Source organism: Camelus bactrianus, chromosome 12 (assembly GCF_048773025.1).
Source record: "Camelus bactrianus isolate YW-2024 breed Bactrian camel chromosome 12, ASM4877302v1, whole genome shotgun sequence".
Classification (NCBI taxonomy): Eukaryota; Metazoa; Chordata; class Mammalia; order Artiodactyla; family Camelidae; genus Camelus; species Camelus bactrianus.
Window position 1 is genome coordinate 38,640,804 of NC_133550.1, and position 26,521 is coordinate 38,667,324.

The 26,521-nt window shown below is 44.0% G+C and overlaps 1 protein-coding gene and 1 long non-coding RNA gene across 6 annotated transcripts in view; one reads left to right on the top strand and one right to left on the bottom strand.

Moving 5' to 3' along the window:
• Positions 1-19,890, bottom strand: part of LOC123618998 (uncharacterized) — a 44,116-nt gene extending 24,226 nt beyond the window's left edge. The window contains exons 1-2 of the long non-coding RNA XR_006727505.2: positions 19,762-19,890; positions 17,388-17,513 (exon numbers count right to left, since the gene is read on the bottom strand). This is a non-coding gene — a long non-coding RNA (uncharacterized LOC123618998). The remainder of the gene's footprint in view (positions 1-17,387; positions 17,514-19,761) is intronic.
• Positions 3,411-26,029, top strand: HAL (histidine ammonia-lyase). 5 transcript variants are annotated; one of them, XM_074375259.1, is made up of 21 exons: positions 3,412-4,030; positions 4,337-4,414; positions 4,641-4,701; positions 4,809-4,836; positions 5,157-5,231; positions 5,324-5,396; positions 5,485-5,551; positions 5,858-5,895; positions 6,693-6,818; positions 8,988-9,127; positions 11,004-11,051; positions 11,690-11,837; positions 12,560-12,655; positions 12,753-12,811; positions 13,634-13,714; positions 16,095-16,160; positions 16,237-16,402; positions 18,903-19,037; positions 22,904-23,012; positions 23,112-23,181; positions 25,365-26,029. In XM_074375259.1, exons 1-21 carry the CDS (start codon positions 3,784-3,786, stop codon positions 25,503-25,505), a joined length of 2,052 nt encoding a protein of 683 aa, XP_074231360.1. In that variant the 5' UTR covers positions 3,412-3,783; the 3' UTR covers positions 25,506-26,029. The 5 variants fall into 5 exon arrangements, 4 of the variants coding, with proteins under 4 accessions (XP_074231360.1, XP_074231362.1, XP_074231361.1 ...); XR_012510739.1 differs by lacking the exon at positions 25,365-26,029 and having other exon boundaries at positions 3,411-4,030; positions 21,761-23,012; positions 23,112-23,151; XM_074375261.1 differs by lacking the exon at positions 18,903-19,037.
• The last annotated feature ends 492 nt before the right edge of the window (positions 26,030-26,521 follow it).

A 26,521-nucleotide genomic window follows, 5' to 3' on the forward strand; every position in this document is an offset into this window, starting at 1 on the left:
ATGGCCACCCCGAAAACTCCTACTTCCCATCAGTCCCTCAGGTACACCTGACAGTCTATTCAGCCTGCCTCAGCTCCTTATTTTAGTGGTCAGCAACTATTCTCCACCCACATCGAATATACAACACAGAGAAAGAAATAATTGAAAACAATACAACTTGAGCCAAGTGAGAAAGTAACAAAATACCCCCATGAGTGTAATGCAGTGCCCCAGGTGCCTCAGCACACGGTTTGGGCACCCCTATCGTATTAGTTAAGATTTTTTGATTGTAAGTGACAGCAACCCCAATGACTAGAAGTCAGAAGAGGAAAAGGAGGACTATTTTAAGGCTACAGAGTTGGGGAAGGCTATCAGAATCTGAGGACAGACAGAAGGGGACAGACACTGGGACTGCAGAGCCATCAAAACTCTTGTCTCCCTTTTCTGTTTCTCTGGTCCTTATTGTATAGTCTGGCTACCCCCAGCTTTACTGTTGCAGATAGCTCTTACCACATGGAGAGACTGTCTCAGTTTCAGATTCCCAGAGGGAAGACTCTAACCCAGCTTGGGCCCTGGCCAAATCAACTCTAGCAAAGAGAAATGGTGTCTTAGAGTATAAATGTGGGTGGGAGTAGATCATCAATAAATACCCGCCCAAAGTGCTAATGTAGTAAAAATAACAAAAACAACAAAGTCTTAAAATACATAGAAGCAAACACCCAGATAGTGGGGCAGATATCAAAGAGGCAGGTTCCTGGCCCTTCCTGTAATCCTGAGTCTTCTCCCCTGTTCTCACTCCCCTAAGCAATTCTCTCCTTTTGGACATGCATCTACACTGCAGTGTGATTCTGTTTCTCAAGGCTCTGCTCTCACTTGGCTCCATCCCAGGAACACCAGAAGAGACAGTTCAGCTCAAATCCCTGGTATATAATCACATTCTAAGTGATTAGATTTTAGCAAATCCATGGACCCAGATGATGCTCTTGGAGGCTTCCCCTGCCCTATAAGCTTAACTCTGACTCTAAGCTAATGTCATTTTTCAGTTATCACTAATTAGTGATACTGAAAGTGAATTGGGGTAAGGGAGGCCAGTAGGGTGGTCTTGAAGGAAACTACAGAGACGGTAGAGGGCGCTAAAGACAAACATTTGTAGGGACCTACCTGGGACCAGCTCAGTGGAGTCTACACTTAACTTCAGCTAATATGTGTATGTTGAATACCTTTGTGCCCGGCTGGATACACACATAATTCCTGGGTGAACAAAAATAAGTAATAATCTATATAATGCTAAAGAAGAAGTAAAGCAGCCCAGAGAAGGGCCACTTACCCCAACTGAAGGGTTTAGGGAATGCTTCCCAGAGAGGAAAAGGCCTGAACTCAGTCTTAAGGAATGAGAAATCTAGCTAAGCAAAGGAAGTTGGAACTGTGTTCCAACCAGGTGAAGAAAGAATAACTTCATTAAAAGTATTGACTTATGGGTTCTTTGGGTCATGAATTTGGACAGAGCCAGTGGAAATAACTTGCCTCTGCTCCACGGTGTCTAGGGCCTGAGCCTAGAATCCTCAAACAGTGCGGCATGACTCACTGGGAGATGGGGTAATCTGGCAGCTTCTCTCCTTACACGTCTGATGTCTGGCCTGTGATTACGCAGAATCTGGGCTCAGCTGGGGCTGGCAACTGGAGTACCCAGTAGTTTGAATTTTCTCACAGCACAGAGCGTAGGAGGACTTCTTATTAGGCTTCTTTACACATCTGCAATCATCAGCAGGGAGTAAGCACCATGAGGGTGGACAGTGTATCTTATTTCATTCCCAGCACCTAGCATAGTGCTTGGGACATAACAGGCATTCAAGAGTTACTTGTTGGATGAATGAATGGAGGAAGGCAGAAACATAATGTGCTTCAGGTCTAAGGGCCTCAGTTTTCTGAGATGTAGGAGGTAAGGGCTTCCTCTTAGAGGGGGTAGATATTGAGAAAGTCCTTGAGGAGCAGGGTGAATGTTCTGGGAACCCTCTAAGGGGGAGGGACACACAGCAGGAGAGCGCCATGATCCACCCATCACAGGATTTTCTGTAGCAGAGCCTGCCACTTGGGTGAACACTGACAGAAGTTTGCTGTGATGACCCAGGGGGTGGGTCTGACTCAGTGTAGGAATGGGGTTAGGGTTTTAAAGGAATTTCAAAGCAGTCCAGGTGAGTAACTAGGGGACCAGCTTCCAAGGAAAGTGAGAAAGGTGGTAGGAAATGGAGGGAAGAAAGAACTGACCCAAGGCCGGGTTCAAGGGCAAAGACGACTGAAATGAGGGGAACTGGAAGGGTAGGAGGTTGTGGTCAGAAGGTGGGGTATTGGAATTTAAGATTTGTATGTGTACAAAATTCAGACGATGAAGAGTTCCAGGGTGTGGTCAGGAAATGGGTAGCTGAAGTGCTGACTCCAGTGAGGCCGAAGGAGAGACAGCTCTTTCTTCATACACTTCTCAGTAAGCTGTAAGAGAAGCATTCTGACTGTGGGTGTTTTCTGTGAGCAACAGTGTCTCCATTCCCAACAGCAGTCTGTTTTAGGGGAAACAGACTTCACAGGATTTTCCCATTGGAATAATCCAATCTCTAGAAACTGGTTTATTACTAAAATGCTACTTGGTTCAAACAGTGCCCACATTTCTTTGATTTCTTTTTCATGTTCTTCAGAGTTCCTTAATACTAATGGTAATGGATTGGGTGCAGGGAGCAGTGATCCCTGTTGAAGACGCTTACTTAGATTAGGGATATTCATGTACCAAGATGAAAGAACATTTATAAAGGAATAAAGGTGTACAGAGTATTAAGGTCCAAACACTAGTCACCACAAATACTTCTGCAGCATTTTCATCGTATCAGGTGCTGCTCTAAGGACTTTTGATATGTGAACTCAATCCTCCTAATAGGCCTTTGAAATAGGTACTATAATTATCTTCATTTTGTAGATGAAGAAACTGAGGTTCAGAGAAGTGAAGTAACTTGCCCAGAGGTCACATAGCTAGGAAATGACAGGGCCAGGATCTGACTGCAGGCAGATACTGCAAACACAGCAGTGAGGAAGTTAGCCCCTCCACCTTTTGGTGGGGAAACAGAGGTGAATTAATAAACTACTGCTCGAGGCTAGTAAGTGCTGGTGCTGGAGCCCCACACAAGGCCGTCTGAGCAGTTAGCTTCCAAGCCATGCTGGCCCTTTCATCCAGATGGTGACCTTCAATTGTGGAAATGATCTCCCGCCTTGTAGTCTCCCTTCGGAGAAACTTAGTGGCAGTAAGAGTAGTTACTCAACATGTATTTGGGGAATAAACAAATAAATGGACATTGCCACACTTCCTGGTGTCACAGTTGGCCAGTGGGAAGCACTGTACAGTTGAGTAATTCCAGATAAACACAGGAACGTGGTGTTTAGAAGCTGCCCATAAAGGAGGAGAAAGCAGACAGAAAGCACAGGAGGGAGAAACCAGGACCCCAGAGGAGAGTGGGCAGCAGCAGGTGCCAGCAGGCACCAGGACTCCCAGGATCCCAGAACCCAGGCCTTGCTGCCAGCAGACCTGGGTGGCAGGTGGGCAGGTAGCATCCCTGCCTGTGTCCCCCTCTCTTGCCTCTAGCTCAGCTGCAAAAACTCAAAGAGCGACCGTGGGGCCCTCAATAAATATTTGTCCAATGAGTAAAGACAAGGGAGGGGGCGTGTTTTCAAAGCCTGTCCTAGTTCTCCCTGTCGACCACACCTCAGTAGTCACCGTCCAGATAAAACTGCCCCGTCCTGGTGACCGTCACCAGCGGAGGAGCCATGCCCAGGTACACGGTGCACGTGCGCGGAGAGTGGCTGGCCGTGCCCTGCCTGGACGCGCAGCTGACCGTGGGCTGGCTGGGCCGGGAAGCCGTGCGCCGGTACATCAAGAACAAGCCGGACAATGGCGGCTTCGCCTCGGTTGGCGATGTGCGCTTCCTCGTGCGCCGCTGCAAGGGCCTGGGCCTGCTGGACAACGAGGACCTGCTGGAGGTGGCCCTGGAGGACAACGAGTTCGTGGAAGTGGGTGAGTGGCCAGAGGGGAGTGGCGAATCACATGGCCGGCATCCCGGGGAGGGAATGTTCCCTTGCCCTCCCCACTCCGGGGAAAATGCGCACTGGCCGTGTCTTAAATTCTCACACACCCCTGCGAAGAAGGTAGGATTCTCATCCACCTTTTACAAGGAGGCAACAGACCCAGAAAGGAGGATACATTAACCCAGAGTCAGTCAGGCTCCTAGTAAGCAGCAGAGACCAGATTTGAACCCAAGACTGTGGGGCTGAATCCCTTTGCAGTTACAAGTCATTTTGAAAGTCCCTTTGCCCTTCAAAGGAACCTCACCAGACTGGAGGCCAGTAGCAGAGAGGAGTTCGGATTCAAAACAAAATAAAGCCAGAGATGGGGATGGAGGTGAGGTTTAGATCTGGAACTTTCATTTAACCCTCCATGTTCACACTCAGCACCTGCACCTCTGCCTTTTGCTCTCCTCTGTAAACTTGAAAGCATCTGAAGTCGTTTTAGAGCAGCCATTTCTATAGAATTCAAAGGCAATGGAAGAGCCCTTTCTTGGTTTATCAGTAACCAGTGTGGCTCTCCATTGTGATCCATAAAGGGTCTCTCTTGCACTCTGTTTCAGTTATAGAAGGGGACACCATGTCCCCTGACTTCATCCCATCGCAACCAGAAGGAGTTTACCTGTATCCTTTCCTGCAGGCTCGTTGGTCTGCTCTGGGGGCTACTCCTGCCAGTGATGGGGCTGGGGCTTTTCCACACTACCCAGTATTTTCCTTTACCTGGCTTACAGATACAGCAAATACCGGGAACCTGAAAAGGTAAGCTTCAAGCCACTTCCTTTTTTGTTAATTAAGTCCCCTTCATTTTAAGGAGTAGGGAGGGCCAGCAACATTTATGCCCAAACACCACCAATGAGGATGGGGCTTTATCCAGCTCTAGGTAGTAGGGAAAGGCATTATTACTCTTTTCCATTTTTATTTTTCCCTCCTTGGCTTCTTCTTCTGCAAGCTGTCTTTTTAACTAGCACATTCATGTTCCACAAAGAGTGATCAAAGTGTCTGAGCTGTGAGGCTTTCCTACTCTCTTGTTTGAGCGACTAAGCTGTTCAGACTCACAGAGATCCCCTTCTTTTGCACAGTACATCGCCTTGGATGGGGACAGCCTGACCACAGAGGATCTGGTCGGCTTGGGCAAGGGACACTACAAAATCAAGGTATGCTGGAGGGAGGGGAAGGCTGTCCCCTGAGCTTTCTCACTGCACGTGGAAGTCTTCCACATGCTCAGCTCTGACCAATGTTTTCCTAGCTCACCCCTACTGCTGAAAAGAAGGTGCAAAAATCCAGGGAAGTCATAGACAGCATCGTGAAGGAAAAAACTGGTACCTTTTTCTCTTTATGTTACCCAGGTCTTTTTATCGAGTTAAAAAACGTGGCCTGTGTCTAATTGTATACTGTTTTTTATTCTAGTTGTTTACGGCATTACTACAGGTTTTGGGAAATTTGCCAGAACTGTAATTCCTACCAGTAAGCTAGAGTAAGTTTGATTCCTCCTCACCAAATGCACACACATTCACACACCACCCATTCACATTTTTGAGATTTCTTTCAACAAGGGAAATAATTAACATTTGCCCCAATTTACAGATGAGGAGAGTGAGGCTTGAGTTAAGTGGCATGTGAGTTGATACAGAAAACCCATACTTGCTGGTGCCTTCCATTGCACCATCTTGCCTTATTCTGCTCCTCCAAAGACTTAGCTATTTTTCCTTTATTTTCCTAGCTGAGGGAACATTTTCACTGTGAGGTATCTAAGAGGGCTTTTTTTCCTTTTCTCTTCCAGGGAGCTCCAGTTCAACCTAGTACGTTCACATTCTTCAGGTAACTCATTCCAAATGTTAAGTGCCGCCTAAATCTTGTCTGATTTGATGAGTGAAGTGCAGTCGGCCCTCGGTATCTAAGGGTTCTGCATTCGCAGATCTAATCTGCCTTGGATGTGAGTTGAATCCACAGATAAGGAACCTGAGGATGGTGAGGGCAGACTGTTCTACATCACTTTATTCAAGAGACTTGAGCATCCGAGGATTTTGATAGCCAATTTGATAGGTTGGGGAGGGGTAAGTGTCAGGCATCCTGTAACAGCCAAGAATAGGTAGGGTGTTCCAAGGAGTAGGTGCCAATTCTGCTGCTGGGCAGGGAGGCAGGAAGCATCAGACAAGATCACCTTTTGAGTGAATCTCAGAAAAAGTAATGGGCCAGGCAGAAACACAGGGTTGGGATGGAAGCATGAATACAGTCATGCCGAGAGTCATTCAGTCGGGACAAAATTAAAGCTGGAACTCCAGGGATGAGTTGATCTGGACAAGCTGAGACAGGAGAGTCTATCAAGAATCAGCTCCCATCAGACTGCAAAGGTGCTTGTGCTGAGGAGTCTGGACGCTCTTGTAAGGGTGTTGGGGAGGGCGGGGGCTCACTGAAGCATTCTAAACAGGGGAACTGGGAAGGCAAAACTGTAGTTTCACATTTGTCTGCAAGGTGAGACTTGAAGGGAGACAGTCAGGAGGGAGAGCAGTGCAACGATCTGAGTGAAGAAGTGGAGAGAAATTTGAGATGGAGGTGGCTAGGAGGTGGAAAAGACCTTGTTTTTCTTGGAGAAAAACATCAATTCTGTTTTGTAGGTGTTGGGAAACCACTAATCCCTGAGAGATGCCGGATGCTCTTGGCTTTAAGGATCAATGTCTTAGCCAAAGGATACAGTGGCATTTCCCTGGAGACTCTCAAACAAGTTATCAAAGTGTTTAATGGTAATGCCATGGATCCCCAACTGACTCTCCATTGAGGCTGGGTGGTGACAGGGTGGTGAGAAATAGTGAGACAAGACATAAAACAATGGAGATGAATGGCCAATGGACTTGGCAAGGAGGAGGATAGCTACATGGGGGTGGAAGGTGGGGGTGGAAGGTGGGAGTGGGGCAGAGACTCTTACTCCTGTGGGCTTTCATCCATTTTCTGTCACCCTTCACTTAGCACTTGGCATCTTTAAGACTAGAAAGAGCCCCTTAGGTTCAGGCTGGAGAAAACCTTTGATTCAGTGGTGTTTGAATGTAGTTAGAGAAGTTACATCAAATCATCTGGGAAATATAAGGATCCCTGAATGTCCATCCCAAAGACCGATTTGGTAGTTCTGGTTGGTGCCTGGGAATCTGAAATCTTAATGCCCCCCCAAGTGGTGGGATAGCCAGACTTAAATAACTGAAATTCAGCCTCTTACAAGGTAGAACAGAAATACTGAGATTAAAGACTTGCTTGTGATCATGAAGCTGTCTAGTCCCAAGATACGATGCAGTTCAACTCTTTGGAGCTTAAACTTCTTGGGATAGGAAAATTACAAAGTAGAGACAAGATCTGACATGCTTGGGAGGCCATTGTCCCTTCTCACAAGATAAGGATAAACATTCTGGGTCAGGGAAAACTTGGAGACTCCTGAAATGAAGGAGTGGGGGGAGAAGCAGGTCTGGCAGTCACAGAGAACAAAACCCAAGCTAGAGTTCCCATGGGCACAAGTGACCCGCAGATATGATACGCCAGTCAGTGAATAGCAAGTTGAAAGAACACTCTATGGTATGTAAGGCTGTGCTGCACAGACCAGCAGTGATTCAACACCTGTTTCTACTCCCACCTGGTCTGCCCTACTATAAGCCTAAAATCCCAGAGCGTATAACTTCAGCCATGAACCCACCTATGCTTTATGGGTGAGCCTAAGTTGCCTCTGGGTCCTAGAGTTCTGAGAACTCTCAGGATGAACTATGATCTGGACACTGAGCTGTGGGTGGTACTGCTCTATCCTACTGACATTGCTTAGCAGTTGGAAAAAACACTGCTGTCAGTAGTTTGAGTTTACCTTGGAAATGCAGCCTCTTTTTTTGAGTAACTTAATGGGAATTTCCTCCAAAACAGTACATATCCATTTGTAAGTGGTGGTGAGGTGGCAGACTGGGTGACAAGGAGTCTAGCAGAAAAGAGGAGAATAAGTTGCCTGAGACTTTACCTCCCCAGAGAACCCCTGTTGACACTCTGGTACACCTCATCTTTCTAGAACAACTTGTATTACTTTTCCAATGTAGACATTTTCATATTTTCAGACATCCTCCAATAGCTTTTAATGGTGACACACACCATTCAGTCCTGTGGAAGTCTCTTAATTTCCTATTGAGATCATTTTTAAACTTTTCATTCTTAGAAATAGGTGGCAATGAACAGGTCTGGTAGTTAGTTCCCGATCACATCTTTAAGAGACATTGCTAGAATTTCTAGAAATTTCTAGGTCAGATTAGAGCACGCACAATAACAGTAAACAAAGGGGCAGAAGACCAAGGAGAAAGAAGAATTTAAGGGAAGAGATAGTCATTACAGGGATATAGGTGCCAGGTCACCTTGCTTCCATGCAGCCTGATCTTGATTCTCTTTAATTTTTATTTATTTGGGGGGTTGTGGAGGTAATTAGGTTTATTTATTTTTAGAGGAGGTACTGGGAATTGAACCCAGGACCTTGTGCATGCTAAGCATGCGCTCTACCACTTGAGCTACATCCTCCCCTCCTTGATTAGCTCTTTATGTAAAGTGTTCCCCCCACCCGCTTCACACAGTATATCCCAGTGTGTCCTGGCTGAAACGTGTAATGCTTCCCATTGTTCTTGGGATAATGTCCAAACTTAAAGTGGCTTACTGAGAAGGCCTCGCTACTTGCAGGGTCCTCCTTCCAGCCTTTCTCTCTTTCTTCCCCTTGCCTCTTTCTTTCTACAGCAGCTCAGCCAGGTCCCTTAGTGTTAGTTGTGCTTGAGGGATTGTTTTTCCCCAGGTATTTAAGCTGTAAGCAATACTACATCCTGTTGGGGGAGGTTGGCGTCAGTGTCAAAGCGAGGATGGCCAGAAGGAAGTACTCTTGAAGTAACTGGTGCCTGCTTCTCTCCCAGCCTCCTGCCTGCCCTACATTCCAGAGAAAGGAACCGTTGGTGCCAGTGGAGACCTTGCCCCACTCTCTCATCTTGCTCTTGGGCTAATTGGGGAAGGGAAGATGTGGTCTCCGAAGAGTGGCTGGGCTGATGCTAAATATGTAAGACCTTAATAACTGCTGCCATCTGTGGTCATTTCCCTAGGCTGGACGTCAGGGTACTTGCATGCTTTCCATCACTTAATCCTTACAACAGCCCAGTGAGGGGGCCACTGTTATTCCTATTCTGTGGCTGTGACAACTGAAGCTTAGAAGTGTGGACAGTCAGGAGCCCAGCCTTAGCACAGTAGGGGTGTCAGAGTAGGTAAGGCTCTTAGCTTCCATACTCAACCGTCAGCCTTCTGCACTTGGTGATCATCTTGGTAAAAAGGTATAGTGGCCAGTGTTAATTGCAGGAATTTATTTTGCATCTAAAATGCATCTAGTGCCTATCCGGGAGGTCACACATTGTTGCAACTTATTTAGTTGCTGGTCTAACAGGTACAGAGCTGTGGATCATAGCACTTACTGAATGGCTTCTGGAAAGGAGGTTCCATTCCTCCCTCTTCCCCCACAAGGTCTTATCCGATGGCCAATCAGAAAGGCTTGTCTTTGATGACGCTTTAGTATTTTCTTCACTCATCTCCAAATTCATCAGAGCAGCCCATAGAATTATTTGAAGTATCACCTAATCTCTTGCTGGGAGGTCCCCTATCAGTAAGTGAAGGGGCAGAGGACCAAGGAGGAGGAATAAGTTAAGGGAACAGATAATCATTCTGGGGATGTGGGTTCCAGATCACCTTGCTTCCATGCAACCTGATCATGACTACTTCTCTGGGTACGATGTTTCCCCGACCCCCTTCACACAGCAAACCCAAGCATGTCCTGGCCAAAACCTATAATGCTTCCTGTTGTCCTTAGGATAACATCTGAATGTCAAGTGGCTTACAAGAGTCTTGTTTGTCACGTTATCTGCCTAATCCTCCCCCCACCCCCGCCAAGGGTGCACATCACAGAAGCCAGAGGTTCCCTGCAGCCCAAGTGTAATGTGTCTTAGGCAGAGGGACCAGCCACGCCCTCTTCTCTTCCCCACTCACTCTGTCCCTCCTTCTGATAAGTCCTCTGGGAAACTTCCCTTTCTGCTTTCCTGGTTCTTTTCCCATCCCTATCCCCATCCCCATCCCCAGCACCTCGCCCCCGCAACCGAGTCCCTTTTGCCCCTACTTTGTGCTCTCCCAGGCTCTTGTGTGATTATTTTCCACCAAACACTACCCACTTCCTACCTCCTAGAGCACTTAACATACTATGACTGTAATTAGCCTGAGCTTGTCTGTCTCCATTTTTCCTACCCTCAGCCCCAAACACCCAGAACAGAATTAGCATATGTTATTCTAATAAGCCTGTGAAACTGACAGAGTAAATAGTGCCACCCTGTCTTCCTTCTTCCCTACAGGGACCTTAGCCTAGTGACTGCTTTCACTTTTTTTTATTTCAGGGGATGATTATTCTGCCCATTTTCCCTCAGGATGCTGTATCCATCTCTTAGCTCCATAAGCCCCTCTTAATTGGTGCTCACACATTTTCTATACAAGCAAGAAGCCTTGTACTGAGGCTCTGCCATTGTTCAGATAAGTAGGATGAGGGTAGAGGATTTTTTTAGGTCAAGCTCTGGAGGCTGGGGAATGTGAACAGAGTCAGAACCCAGCCTTAGTGCACCTGCATATAAGTGTGCTAGAAACCAACATTCAGGGTTGATTCTGTAGACACTAGAGCCCCTGATTTAGGTATGCAAATTATTTGATAGCTAAGTCTGCTTGCAGACTACAGAACAGGACTAGAGACTAGACCAGCAAAGATGAACAGAGGCGATTCATGTAGGTCTCATCTTTTATAAGACAGACCTTTGGGCTTAAAAATCTTTTACTGGATTCCACGTGAAGTTTGAAATATGCTGGTATTTCATGTGATACCCATTTTTACCTTTTTAATCATTCTACAGGTCCTGGAAGCTCATGGGTTGAAACCAGTTGTTTTGAAACCAAAAGAGGTAAGGAAACACAACGAAAATGTGTTCATTTTAACAAAATGTAACATAAATTTTAACATAAATCTTCATTTTTGTGCTATTTTCAGTCTTAATATCAGCCTCACTGGTTTCTTAAACTTAGCTTCCATGTTTGTTGTAAGTTGGTCACTGGAGAAAGGTCTCTGTCTTAAGCATTTAAAAGACTCTTCATGCCATAAATACTTAGGGCTTCTCTTACAGAAGAACTTAAACTTCAAACTGGGATCTCTAAGGATCCCTAAGAGATGCTACAAGCCAACATCCCTTAGGAAGCTCTAAGCCAAGAGTCTTGGACCAGAAATTTTTCAGGGTGTCTTGTCTACAATGAGAATTCGAAGAAGAAGTGCAGCATAATTAAGAGCTAAAGATTTTATATGCAGTGTACACTGGAGCTCCATTGCTTCCTTGAGGATGGGGATACTTAACTGCTTTTCCAGATTTATACTAAGGATTTCATATATGATGGCTTCATCCTTGAGTGCTTAAGAATTACTACCACACACTTTAGAAACCATGAATCAACATCCTTCAGCTGACAGGCTAACTTTTCTCTTAGGAAAGCAAAAGATAAGAAATCAATGTGCACATACACTGGTAAACTTATCTCCCTCTCCCCCAAGGGTCTGGCGCTTATCAATGGGACGCAGATGATCACCTCCCTGGGCTGTGAAGCTGTGGAGAGAGCCAGTGCTATTGCTCGGCAGGCTGACATAGTGGCGGCCTTGACTCTCGAGGTGTTGAAGGGCACCACCAAAGCCTTTGATACCGGTCAGCCTGGTTCTTCCATTCGGTTGCCATTAATTCAGCCAGAGCTGGTGGGATGGGCTGGTTGAGATCTTCAGCCATGGGAGTGGTGGGGGCGGATGGCAGGGGAGAAGAAAATCCAAGTGCCTGTGCATACCCAGTGCTGTGTTACAGCTTCACCTAAGTCATGCCACACTTGGTCTTTGACATGAGTGTGTTTCATAGACAAATGCTGACCCTGCCCCAGATCATCCAGCTCTGACTCCCATCTAACTACGTTGTCTTAGGAATCTGTTTGCAGGATTTGAGAAGTAGGATTAAGGCCGGTCCCCATCAGAAATCAGGAGAGGAAAACTAGAAGTGGTAGCTTATCTTGAAAACAGTATCTTTGAAAGACCCCCTTCTCTTATAAGCAGTAGGACAGAAAAACCGCCTAAAAATGACTGAGTTAAATCAGGCCCTGTAGAGCCCTCTTCCATGGTAAGCCTAAATCTTTTTAGTGTCTTGAGTTGAATTCCCAGTGGGTTCAACACTTAGTCTGCACTCGGATATTTAAAGTAGAAAGGATAAAATCAATAAGGAAACTCCTGTTTTTCGAGTTAAGTTTCTATCTTAACTTGAGTGGTGGTTAAGGACCCCTGGGGCTTTTGAGGGCTCTGCCAACACTGTGTATGGTCCTGGGCTATTGGTGATAGTTCATTCTAATATAAGAATTGCTTAGACTTTTTCTCCTTCCTCAATTCTAGACATTCATGCTGTTCGCCCTCACCGTGGGCAAATTGAAGTTGCTTTTCGGTTTCGGTCCCTCTTGGATTCAGATCACCACCCATCTGAAATAGCAGGTCTGGACATGCTTATGTGAGTGAGCTTATTTGCTTTCGTGTTTTGGAGAGAAAACTGCTAATATGTCCCCTGCCACCCCTTCTACCTCTTGTACAGAAAGCCACAGGTTTTGTGATCGCGTTCAGGATGCATATACCTTGCGCTGCTGTCCACAGGTAAGCAAAAATCCAACATGTTTCTACTCTTTCCCCCAACTTAGGGGGGGAAGATAGAAGGAGAGGAAAGTATTAGAAAATCGTGTAATGGCCAATTATATCCAAATTTCTGTACTGCCCCTATTAAAATTATGTATATCATACTTCCATTTGTTCAATTATTGTAAAGTTTCCATTTTAGATGGTAAGCTACTTGTTTCCCTTTGAATTGCTTTCCTCAGCTCCCTTGCAGAGAAGTCCAACAGACAGCTTACTGTTTTGGTTTAGTGCCCTAAGTAAAAAAAAAAAATTCTGGTTCTCCTCGTTAGACAGAACTAGAACCAGCCTGCCAGGGATGGTCCCAGGAAAATCTAATCATACTTCAAGGGGAATATCTATGGCTAGATCTTATCTGCATTTAATAGGCAGACATAGACCATTATAAATGAATCTGTGAGGCTTAATTTTAAATATAAAATGCAAAAGATCTGGGTTGGTGTGAAGCCAAGTGAATTGCAGATGTTACAACTCGTTTGCATATGGCAGTTAGTTGAATGAGGGACTGACAGATGCATCTCAGGCATGAAACAATACTTCAGCTTGTGCCAAGTTCCAATCTACACTGTAATAAAGTCTTCCCTAGAGCAAGTACCCTCATTTCCTTGTTCTCAGCAAGTTTTATTCTATAGCTAGATCGAAAACATCTATGGGTAAGAATTAGCTCTACAGTAAGAATAAATCCCAGTTTAGAAGTCCTTGCTATTCTAAGAATATCAGACTGTATGTGACAGGCACCATTATCAGTGTCTTCCATGTATTAACTCATTTGATCTTGTTTTTTAGGTCCATGGTGTGGTGAATGACACAATAGCATTTGTGAAGAACATCATTACCACAGAACTTAACAGTGCAACAGATAATCCTGTATCTTTTAACTGTTTATTAAGCTGTAATTCTAGAACTCTAGCTGGTAATTTTAAGATCTGTGATTGTTTTGTGTAACCTCCCTGTCACTCCATTTCGTAGACTGAGTACCTGGGCTCTGAGGTTAAATGACTTGCTCTAGATCTGAGCCGGTAAGTGGGAGAGACAGGTTGGTGAACCTAGTCTCAGGTGCAGAGCCTAACGTGGTGCTTCCAAAACTGACTCAAGAAAGATTAAAAGGGGGTATTTCCATCATCGGCTGAAGACATCTGCCCTCAAACCCACTGCCGAGGTTCTTGGTAGAAGGATGAAGACCTGTGTCACAAGTGTGGTTGCAGAAACCCTGGGTAGGATGGCATTTATGTCAACCTTCTTGGGTCTAGTGATACCATGGTGCACTAAACAGAAGGCAGCCTTTTAACTTTACCTAAGTGTTGATCAGAGACCTATGGCTTTCCCCATCCTGGGTTTATTTCTGACATGGACTTTACTCAAACTAGTGTTGCCATATTTGAACAAAAAAAGAATGCTTCCATCTCTCAAGGACGGAGCCCTTCTTTCCTTCATATTGTGGGTATCTCAGCACCATAGTGTGGGAATGTTCCGAGATGGCTTAGTTCCCCTGGAAGTTGATGTGATCAGTCAGGAGGCACACTGGCAAAGTCTTCACAGAGACAATACTACCTTTGAAGACCACCCAACCCCTTAGGAATCTATTTTTCCTATCCCACATCTGCCTCAGTTCTTAGCACTGGAGAATTAGTGCTGAATTAGCAGCCTGAGAGCAATGCACAGCCTGGGTGAGCGGACAGCAGCTGTATACAGGGCCACAGAAGACCTGCTGAACATGCCTTCTCTAACAAGCCGACTTCAGGATGTGTGCCTTATGTCCTTCACACTGTTTTACAGTTAGATCAGACACTCACTAAATAACTTCCAATTCAATAACCCTACTCGACACCATTCCACCCCTGCAAATGGAGGAGTTTTCATGAACTCTATGTATTTTTGTTTCATCTATCAGTTCTTGCATTGTACAGCCAAGATATCCATTCTACACTTACTTAATTTAGACTTGAAAGGGTATCTAATAGAGTAATAAAAAACAAAACAAACAAAAACACTGTGAAATTATTGGATTGGAGAGGGGATAATTCCTTACTCAATTCTTCCCCCACCACTTGCCTCAGCAAAAATTCCAGCCAAAAGTCCTTTGTTTTCTCAAGCAAAGATTCTTAATTGTTGGTGAATTCCCAGTAGGCCAATATTTGGGATTTCTCCTGCTATACTGTTACCACTATAGTGTGACCTGAAAGAATATTTTTCTCAATTTTCTGTTGTGGCTATAGAATATCTGTTACATAGTTGCTGGATATTATGGATAGAACTTCTAATTGCTATAACCTAATAGCCGACAAAAAAATGTAGAACGTCTAGAGGACAACTGACAATGCTTAAGCTGTAAACTGGTGCAGGGATTACTTGCTATGAGGATTCAGAGAACAGAGAGAAGACCGAGGCCTGGGGCTGGGGCTGGGACCATGGGGAAGGGCAGGACATAGGCCTAAAGGCTCAGGGTTCTCTGCACAGAAGAGGGTAACTCCAAACTTGACTAAGTCAATGCAACACATGTCTCTCCAGCTCTCTGGCAGTTAGCACTTCTCTCACACAGCATGAGTTCCTAGTTAATAGGCAGTGAATATTCTTCAGTCCCATAGGTGAAAATTAGCTCTTTGGAATGTCTGTTCCTGCCTTTGTCGGGGTGCCTATTGGGTTAAGTAAAATACATGATGGAATGGGGTGGTCTGTGAGAGTACTAATGTTCAGTGAGTCCAAAGTTGCCACTGACTTCAGTGGGTTTGCCACAACTCTTGGCCACCATTGCTGGGATTGCTGGCACAGGCTCACTGAGGAGAGGGTTTGAAAGTTTTCCCAGAATTGACTGTTCCAGATAATTTGGTGGCTGCTCATCAGCCAGATCTTTCATTTAGCAGGTTCTTCTACAGAGCACAAGCTCACAGTGCCCATCAAAGAAATTTGCTTTTAAACTGGTGTCCTGGTCTCCGTTCTTAGTTTCAGGTTATAAGCGTTTTGAGGGCAAGTACTAACCACCAGATTACGACTGTTATGGTGCTTGAGAATCTCTACTCCCAAGAGAAAACATCACTTCATGCTTCATGTTTCTTTGGCCCCCAGTTGGTTAGACACAATCAGCTTTAAGGTTCTTATATTTTTTGGCTTTTGTGTCCCTGTATGTCAACACCTGCTTGTGGAGAGGCTCTCCTTCCCTCCACACTACACTTGTACAAGGGCTGCCATCTCAATGTTAAAAATCAGTGATCGGTAAGTGTTATGTGAAAGCCTTAACCTGTTTTGAAAGATGGTCTTTGCCAGCAGGGGAGAGACTGTTTCCGGAGGAAATTTTCATGGTGAATACCCAGCCAAAGTAAGCCGTATAGAACTACTCCTGACCCTGAAAGCATTTTCCAGTGCAGGCCAACTGAACTGAGACACTCTTTCAGGCCCTGGACTATTTGGCTATTGGCGTCCATGAACTTGCTGCGATTAGTGAAAGAAGAATTGAAAGGCTCTGTAACCCCTCCCTCAGCGAGCTGCCTGCCTTCCTGGTGGCTGAAGGAGGTCTGAACTCTGGATTCATGATAGCCCACTGCACAGCCGCAGCCCTTGGTAAGCACTTTTCCCTGCCCTTTGCCCAGAACGCAAGCCTGTCTGTTTAAGGGCCTTTCCATTTTACCTGAAAGTGTCCCATTTTGTCTTTGAACAAGATCAAACTTTTTCACCCCCTCCATGTGCATCCTCCCTCTCTCAATACAAATGCAGCAGGTTTAGAGAAAAAAATACAAAACCTAAGCAACATTATACTGAAACATAATGATATACCAATGAGGTTGTAAATAATGAGGTTTCCACAATTTCTCTGTAGGAAGCAATGTGACATCACTTGTGAACTTCATCTTTGCAGCTTTTTCCCTAATCTCAGTTTGAAGACTACCAGAAGGAAAAAGACATAGATGTTTAGAGCTACTGCTGAAACTTGAGCTGACCCAAGTCATTAAAGTCTGGATATAGTGCATCAGACATAGCAACCACTAAAAATATAAGGATGTGATTACAACATGCAAAAATGCTTATAAGAAGCAAGATGCCCTCTATGAAAATTGACCTTCAAGGTAACTGATTTCTGACTCAAGACTGTAAGGGGCAGAGAAGTAACATCAGAACAGGGCCTGGCACAAAGGAAGTGCAGAGGGCTTCACTTACATATACTCACTTAATCGTCACAACAATACCTTGAGGCAGGTACTATTATTTCCTCCAACTCACAGATGAGTACTTGAAAATCCAACAAGTTAAGTGACCTATCCAGTACTGCACAGCCAATAAGAAGTAAAGCAGAATTCAAACCCAAGCCTTTTGGCTCCCAAACAATGCTCTCCCTTCAATTAATGATGATATCATTTTAATCAATATTTAATCCTAAAATACAGTTGCCAAATTTAACAAATAGAAATGTAGGATGCCCAGTTTGAAAGCATGTGCCTAATTTGAATTAGTTGGCTCATGATTTGGTACTAAAAAATGATTTGTTTTTTACCTGAAATTCAAATTTAACTGAGCATCTGTTTGTTTTTTTTTTTTCTGGCAAACTTACCCAAGAGGCAGGACAGCCTGGCAGTTTAGTCAGAGCACAGGTTTTGGGTCCAAACCCTGACTCCGTCCGTTTACAGCAGCATGAGGTGAAGCAAGTCTCTCAATCCTGCTGACCCTCAGTTTACTCCTGCAGAAAATGGGTGGAGGTGATCAGTTTACTAAATGGGGTTGTTTGGAGGATTCAACGAATACATGGAAAGCCTCAGAACCAGCATGTCGTGAGCACTGAGTAAATACTAGTTGCTATCACTCCTCGCCCCTTCCTCAGCTCAGTTTCACACTGAGACTCAACACAACCAAAAGGCACTGAAATCCATCCTCTGTCTAGTATCTTCTGTTTGCTCATGAATCTCCTGACTGAAATATTCCTTTAAAGGACAGTGACTTCTCACATTAACATAGGGCAGTGGTAATTGATCTTTAGAGAACATTATGGACTTGGGAAGCCTCGTTTGACTGTGTTTAGCTCCCGTAGCTGCTACTGACATTGCTCAGCTTGCTTTCATTATAATAAAACTGGTGGTTTTCTTTTTTTGGCCACTTGTAAGTTACCTTTCTGAACAAACCCTAGCCAACAGAGTGATCTAGATAGCAGGTTTAGGGGCCCAGGACTTGCAGTGCTGAAACCTGAAAGTTCTGGGCAAACAAGGATGAGTGATCACCCTAGTTTACATTAGATAGTTTACACTAGATTATCTCAGGATCCCTTATAGCACAGAAAACAATTGAAGCTTCACTCCGAGCTGCTCTCAATGGTCAAAAGAAGAGGGGAAAAATCTGTTTGAGTGTGACCTTTCCTGGCTTCTGAAGCTGGGGAGAAGGAACTCTGTAATCTAGGTCCTTGCTACTTAAGGTGTGATTCTCTGGACAAAAATAAAGCCATCAACTGGGAATTTGCGTAGAACAGCAGAATCTCAGGCCCCACCTGAAACTCAACATTTGCATTTTAACAAGGTGGAGTGATTTACCTACACAATAAAGTTTGAGAGACATCCATCTAGGCTAACCCTAGGACTACCTGCACCTCCGCCAGACATGCCTGGCAGGCATCAAGCCCTTGCTTAAACCCAGTATATCCACTGATGTCATCACTTAATTGTAAATCTTCTTGCTCAGGATCTGTGGGTCCAGCCTCAATCCTCCAACGCCATGCCTGCATTCCGATCCCACCTCCTCTGGTGACACAACCAGATTGTTCTCTAGTACCTGGAAATGACCATCACTTCTTTTTCTCCTGGTCTCCCCAGCATGCTAAGTGCTTCCAGTGTTTTCAACTTGGGTTTTGTAATATTAGGGTTTTATCCCAGAATTCACTGTAGCTTTAGAGTCCTTCTCACTTTGGGGAAAAACCAACCTGCTTCCTTTTCCCAAAGTAACTTTGGACCATCTGGTACTTGGATAATGACCGAGAGCTCCTGGAGAGCGTATCCCAGGCTGAGGAGCACTTTGGGAAGCCGTGTATCATTCTGGGAGTTTTTCTATTAGGAACATACTTCACCTCTCTGACCTCTTGCAGTTTCTGAGAACAAGGCGCTGTGCCATCCCTCGTCCGTGGACTCCCTCTCCACCAGTGCTGCCACGGAGGACCATGTCTCCATGGGAGGGTGGGCAGCAAGGAAAGCCCTCCGGGTCATTGAGCACGTGGAGCAAGGTAACCCCAGCGAGGCCGGCAGGCCTCGCCAATCAACTATGCGCCCGTGATCCTCAGAGTGGGATCCTCACCGGCAGCATCAGAAACAGCATCACCTGGGAACTCAGGGCGTGTCCCAGACCTGCTGAATCAGAACCTCTAGGAAAGAACAGAGCAATCTGGGTTTCACGAGCCCCTCAGGTGATTCTGATGCTCGCTGAAAGTTGAGAACCACACCTGCTGGCTAAGCCAATTCATCAGCTGGCTTTTTTTTTAATGAAAAATTGAGAACATATTCAAAAGTGGAAAGGTTAGTACCATGAACCTTCATATACACCTCACTCTGATTCAACAGTTAATACATTTGCTTCATTTTTTCTTTTACTTTTCTCGTTATTTTCAAGCAAATCCTTGTTAGTGTTAACTTCCTGCATACTCTTTAACTCTTAAATAGAAACACTTTCTTATCCACCGTGATGCCATTATCACATCCAACAAAAATCATCGGTAAGTCTTAGTATCATCAGAGTACACAGTCAGCACTTCCCAGTTATCTCAATGTCTTCACAGTGGGTTTGTTCAAATTAGGATTCAAGACGCACATTTTAAATTTGGTGGTCAAGGTTTTCAGCTTCTTTTCATTTAGAACAGTCCCCTCTCCCCCCTCCCCCTTTTTTGTTTTCATGCCACTGACCAGTTTAAAAACAGATCAGTTTTCCGACAGAGGCTGACATTCTAGACTTACCTGTTAGCTTCCCCGCGGTGCTGTACTTCCAGCTTATTCTCTGTTCCATCGTTTTCTGAACGTTGCAGTTGACCCTAAAGGCTTGACAGCATTTTGTTTCAGCAAAGGTAGTTCATAGGTGGAGCTGTGTGGGGTCAGCCTCTTCCTGCCTCTTAATCACTACGTCTTTTGTTTTTTAAAGTGAAATTGCCTGCCTTTAGGCTTTGTTCTCAAAGTTCCCAAATTTTTGCAGTTGTACTGGAAGCAACTGGCTGACAAAAGAATATCATTCTTTTAAGAGAAATGTGAGAGAGTTGAGCATTTTCTTTTTTTGGTAACAGCTCTAAAGAGATATAATTCATATACCATACAATTCACCCATTTAAATGGTACAATTCAGTGTGTTTTAGTAAAGTTGTGAATATACTCAAGAGTTGTGAGTCAACACTACAATCAACCGTAAAGCATTTTCATTATTCCCGAAAGAAACCCTGTCCCCTTTACCTGTCACTCTCCCATTCACACTGTCCGGCCTGGTTGGGGTGGAAAGGCATGCATCACTTGAACACAGTGGAGTAAACAGTGAGTGAGATATTCTTTCTCTCTGCGCTCTTGGAAATTAGAGTCTAACCAGAGAGGGGGACTTTGGGTAACAACTTGGCAACACTTTGTAGCACTTAACAAAACAAAATTCTGACAAAAGAATAGAGTTCTAGGAGACTATCACTGAACTTGACCTGGTCTGAAGGGATGACAAACGGCATTTCTGATGGAGTATTTAAGACTAAGACCTGAAGGGAGGGTATAGCTCAGTGGTAAAACGTGTGCTTAGTATGCATGAGGTCCTGGCTTCAATCCCCAGTACCCCTGTTAAAAATAAATAAACCTAATTACCCAGCCCCCAAAAAGGCCCGAACAACAAATAGGGGCAGCTAATTAAGGGGAGGGGAGGAATAGTAGATTTGTAAGGGAAGGTGGGGGGTGTGCACAAAATAAATCGTTCTGGGATGTGTTGAGATCAAGATATGAGACATCCAAGTACAGATGCCATCAGTCAGGAAAGACCTGGGGTGAATGATGAAGGGCAGTGTTCTGTGTGGAGGCTGCTGACGGCGGCTGGAGGTCAGGAGAGAATATCAGGAACAGGATCTTGACAGGTGGTTGCATGCAGGGGAAAAGAGGACATGAAACATAATAGCCCACTGGAGGAAGGAGGGAAATCTTTTCAAAGGGAGCATCTTAAAAAGCTCAGGGTAGCAGAGATCTAGAGTGAGAGGGAGACTGAAGCCCAAGAAATAAGCATGGACATCTCAAGGCCCAGGGAGGGAAGGGGATGCAAGGTCAGGAGAAGCGGTCCTTTCTTAGTAAAAGGAGCACGGGTGTAAGTTAGCCTCAGATTTCAATAACACAAATGGCATCAACTTTTAAAACCTGGAGAACATTCTTGCAATATGTCTAAGTAGAACTGTTATTTATTTATTTGCTCAGGATGGTTTTAGTTCACGTGAATCATACTCTGTTAAGGCGAAGCAGATACTCATGTGAGAGTAGCAGGTGTTTCCATGATTCTTAGGGTATTTCACGTGTGCTTAAACTTTTGGAAGGGAAGGGTGAAGGTGGTTATGAAGCCACCGAATATCAGCTTATTTCAAAATAAATGAGAATCATATTTAACAAATCCAGGTAAATCAAGATACATTGAATCCTCTGCATTTGTAACAATGAAGTGGATGATTTTTAAATCCCACTTGATGCATCAGGGAGAACCACTGCTTGTGGAAAGCAACAGAGTATTTAACAAGATGTTGTAGAGGTGGTGAGTTAAGGATTTCCTGACATGTTTCACCTTTATCTTGCAAATCTACCAAAGAAGCTGCCTGTTATATGCACTAGCAAAATCTGCCATTCCTCCTGTTGTAAGGTAATGTCAAACAGGTCCCTGGAAGTGACACTGTTTCAGAACTGTGGACCCTGGCAGCAGTTAATGTTTGGCTGATGGTTTGACCTGCTTTCTCTGTAGGCCCTGGATAAAAGATCGCTTCATGGCCCCAGACATCGAGGCAGCACACAGGCTGCTTGTGGAGCACATTCCCCGACCAGGAGGCCAGATTTGTGTTGTGTGGGTAGGGGAGGAAATCAGAATGATTACTCAACTCTGATCTTGAGCTCCAGCTCTTTTAAATAAGTGTAAGCACTTATTTAATATGATGTTTTACTTCTCAAAGTTTCCAGTTCCTTACCTGCAAAGTGAAGGGGCTGGACTAGAAGATGTGAAGTTTCTTCCAGGTCCAAAATGGATTCTATAATTTCATCTTCTCCCATTGTGACCGGTCTGTACTCACGAGGGTGAAAAATGTGCTTTACAAAATTTTAAGACAAGGAGTCATATGTTTTTAATCCTTCATTCTGGTTAACCACTTAAGTGATCTGACCAACTTCAAGGTTCTAAATTATCTTCTTGGCAAATAATGGAAGCCAAAGTGGTTTGATTTTGAATTATATTTCTATTTTAAAAATCCTTCATTAGACTATCAAATATGGAAAGATCTAGATTTCAATATTCAGAGTGGATCACAAAATATGGTACATTCTATAAGAGTTTGTAGCTAGGGATAGACAGTGTAAAGACTGTTTTATCAGGAAACTTAAAGTTGACAGGATACCAGTTTCTAGAATTTTGGTTTTAGTGGACTTGGGAGCCTTTAAGTTTGAAGGTTTGAAGCAGATATTAGAGAATTAGTCCCAGGGCAGCCAAAGACTCATCTGCTCATTCACTGGCTCCTTCAGTTCCTTTGATGAAAATCTGTGTGCCAGCTATTTCAGGCCATAGGGAACAGCAAGACTGAAAACAAACTGACATTCACACAGAGGTAAAGAGGAAACAGAGGTAGGTCATCCATCTTGATCAGCTGAGCAGGGAGGGGAGAGCTGAAACATTTACTTGGATAGCTCTCCCCTCTCACCATTAAAGATGCAGCCAAGGGGTTAGAAAAGCAGACTTTAAATGGTAACCAAATACCCAGGCAGCTTCATTCTACCAATAGACTGAGAAACAACCATCTGTTGGTTGACGGGCAATGGCTGTCAGCTTGCATGGGATTTATTTCCCACAAGCATGAAGTCAGACTCTAATCAGCCATCCCCTCCTCCTTCCCTGTTTCAGTGCTGGCCATTGAGCTGCTCGCAGCCTGCCAGGGCATCGAGTTTCTACGCCCCTTGAAAACCACCACTCCCCTGGAGAAGGTCTATGACCTGGTGCGCTCTGTTGTAAGGTAATGTCAAACAGGTCCCTGGAAGTGACACTGTTTCAGAACTGTGGACCCTGGCAGCAGTTAATGTTTGGCTGATGGTTTGACCTGCTTTCTCTGTAGGCCCTGGATAAAAGATCGCTTCATGGCCCCAGACATCGAGGCAGCACACAGGCTGCTTGTGGAGCAGAAGGTAAGCGGGCTACTTGGCTTATTTCTTAGTTTGGGGTCATTATGGGAGAGCAACGTGGAAGTGGGGAGTAGAGAAACCTTGTCTTATTCTTTTGTTTCCTGGCTATTCCAGAAGTGAACCAAAAGGTGCTCAAACAATGTTCAAGGCCACTGAGAAGCTATTTGATAAAAAATCTTTTTTTGTGTCCCGTGTTGCACCCAAACATTGAATATCTAAGGATAAGAAGCTGAAGTGAATTTTAAATGGAAACTTGGGACAAGTATTCATGGGGAGAAAATGAGATGAAAGGTTCATGGATTCCCCCCCTACCAAGAATGTTCTCTGTTATTCAGAAGTACATTCTCTTTTTGTAATGCTATCACCACCACCACCATCTGGTCCAATGACTGCACAGACCTGAAGAGAAAACAATGTTCCCAGGTTTTTATTCAAAGGGCTCTGGGTCTGTCTAGTGCACAGGTGTGTCCTGCCCCATCACCCTGGTGAGATGTGGGTTCTCTTTACTGCTTCTTTCCTCTGGCTATGTTGACTACAAACTCATCTAATAGGGACAGATATTTAGCATGCTCACTCATTTTTTAAACATATTTTTTAAAAGTTCTTTAAGCCGTTTATAATAATTTGTAGGCATTATGCTCCCTAGAATTGCTTGATTTCCCCTGGAACCATTCCTCTGCTCTTGGGGAATTAAATTTTCCTTTGATCTTCACCACTGTCTTTCTAAGTGTTCCCTGTCCCCTCTGAGGGGAAGTCCCTTGCTTGCTGCCAACTCCACTGCTAGTAGAGAGTTGTATGAGGAGTCCATCTTTTTTAAAAAATTGAAATGTGATTGACATTTATCCTTATATTAGTTTCAAGTGTACAACATAATGATTTGATATTTGTATATATTGCAAAATGATCACAAGTCTAGTTAACATCCATTACCACACAGTCACAATTCTTTTCTTGTGATAAGAACTTTTAAGATCTATTCTCTTAGCAACTTTCAAATATACAATGCAGTCTTGTTAACTATAGTCACCAAGCTGTACATTACATCCCCCAGAACTTACTTTATAAGTGGAAGTTTGTACCTTCTGACCACCTTCACCCATTTCTTCACCCACCCCACCCACCCTCTGCCTCTGGCAACCACCAATCTGTTCTCTGCATCTATGAGCTTTTTTTTTTTTTAAGATTCCACATACGTGAGATCATACAATATTTGTCCTTCTCTGTACAATTTATTTCACTTAACATGATGCCCTCAAGGTCCACCTGTTGTTGCAAATGGCAAGAGTTCCTTCTTTTTATGGCTGAATAATATTCCACTGTGTGTGTATCTTATAGCTTATCTATTCATCCCTTGATGGGCATTTAGGTTGCTTCCGTGTCTTGGCTATTGTCAGTAATACCACCATAAACATGGGGGTGCATATATCTTTTTGAGGAGGTTAGCTTTGGAAAGAATACATTTTCTAAAGTAAAACAAGAGAATAGGAAATGTTCCCCCTCTGTCAGTGGCAATCAGATAAAAAGCAGCTATAAGCCAAAAACTGGGCCTTAATTTGAGATGTTTTGCTTGAAAGAGAATAGGTTGGTGGGTGGAGGTAAGCACTAAACAAGGGTCTGAAGCAGTGCTTCTCAGACTATAAAGTGCATGTGATTTTCTGGAGGGACCTTGTTAAAATGCAGATTCAGATTCAGTAGGTCTGCAGTGGGGTTGACATTCTGCCTTGTCCCAGGCAATGCTGCTGCTGAAGCTGGTCTGAGGGCCACACTCTGAGTCACAGGGGTCCAAAGAACAGAGCAAAGAAGTCCACTGCCTCTTATCATTCAAGGCTTGCCTTAGAAAACACACAGTTGTACCCTTGAGCAACTTCCCTTAATTCCATCTGCACTGAATTCTCTAGGTTTTGTTTGTTTGCTGGCTTGTTTTGCTTTAGAAGAGTAAGCAGCTGAAAACCTTCATGGTATCTTTAGAAAACTTTTGGACTTTGTATTTTAAAAGCTGTTAATGCAACCAAAGACTAATTGACACAGGTTATGTGTCAAATGGCTTAACGATAAAAGCAAGCAAACAGCTGCTATGGATCCGGTCAGGTATAGGTAATGTTTTGACTTCAGATGAGGTTGATGTTTAACGGCATGTGAAAACAATGCTGTCAGCACTTTGACTTTGCTTTGTCCTTGCATCTCAGGTTTGGGAAGTAGCTGCACCCTACATCGAAAAGTACAGAATAGAGCATATTCCAGAATCAAGACCTGTTTCTCCAACAGCATTCTCACTGGAATTTCTGCAGAGGAAATCCACCAAAATCCCAGAGTCTGAGGATCTTTAATGGGTTTTGTCATGGATTAACAGATCAGATGGTACAGAGTTTAACAGCAAGTCACATTATGCTGAAGGAGAGACGGGAGAACTTCCCCAGGGAGACCAAACTAGTCTATAGTTCAGTTCTTTTAACACCTGCTTTGGTTAGGCTGGTGACAGTGTTACATTTGCTAAAGCTCACACTTTAGTGTTCTCACTGACCCGGGCAGAGATGCAGTGGTGTTTTCAGATTACTGGAGTTTTCTTTCTTACTGGTATCTATGGGATCCTCACTGTTAAGGGTGAGAAGAGTAACCACAATCGCATGGATCTTTGACTGTCAACATTACATGCACTCAAATCTTGAAACAGATTGATGACATTCTTTTCCAAAAACATTAGACTTCTGTGACTTTTTGTTTGTTTTGGGTGTTTTGTTTTGTTTTTGCTTTGACAAGCTCTCCACCAGTTAACTTTGGCTGATTGTACTATGTCATGATAAGATGAATGTTCTTTAATATGTCTTCATAAACAACCCTTTTTAGGTCACAATTTGTCCTTAAGCTGCTCTTTCTTTTATTAATTGAATCACAGTAAAGAACAGTCAATAGGTTAACAAGAGACTCTGTGTTCAGGAGTTTGGGAATGAATATACAGATTGCTAGTGGAGTGACTCTTACTGAACTGTGCATTTCATATTTATCAAACGTCACCACACAGATCAAAAAAAAAAAAAGGGTTCAGATGCGTAAACTGGAGTTGGAGGTTAGTATTATTGCTTCCTTACTATGCGTTAGTACTCTATTCACACTCTTATAATAACCCTGCCTTCAAAGAGAAGCCTCTTCATTTCACCTGTAAGGAATCCAATGTTCAGAAGTTAACCAACTCCCTCTCTATAATGGTAATCATTAAAGCAAGGCCCTATTGACAAAAGTTAGATGGGGCCCTAGAATATGTTATCCAATCTGCCTCCTGCCTCAAAACACACACACACATACAAAGAAGATAAAGAAGCTTCTTGAAAGGCTTAAATGTAAAAAA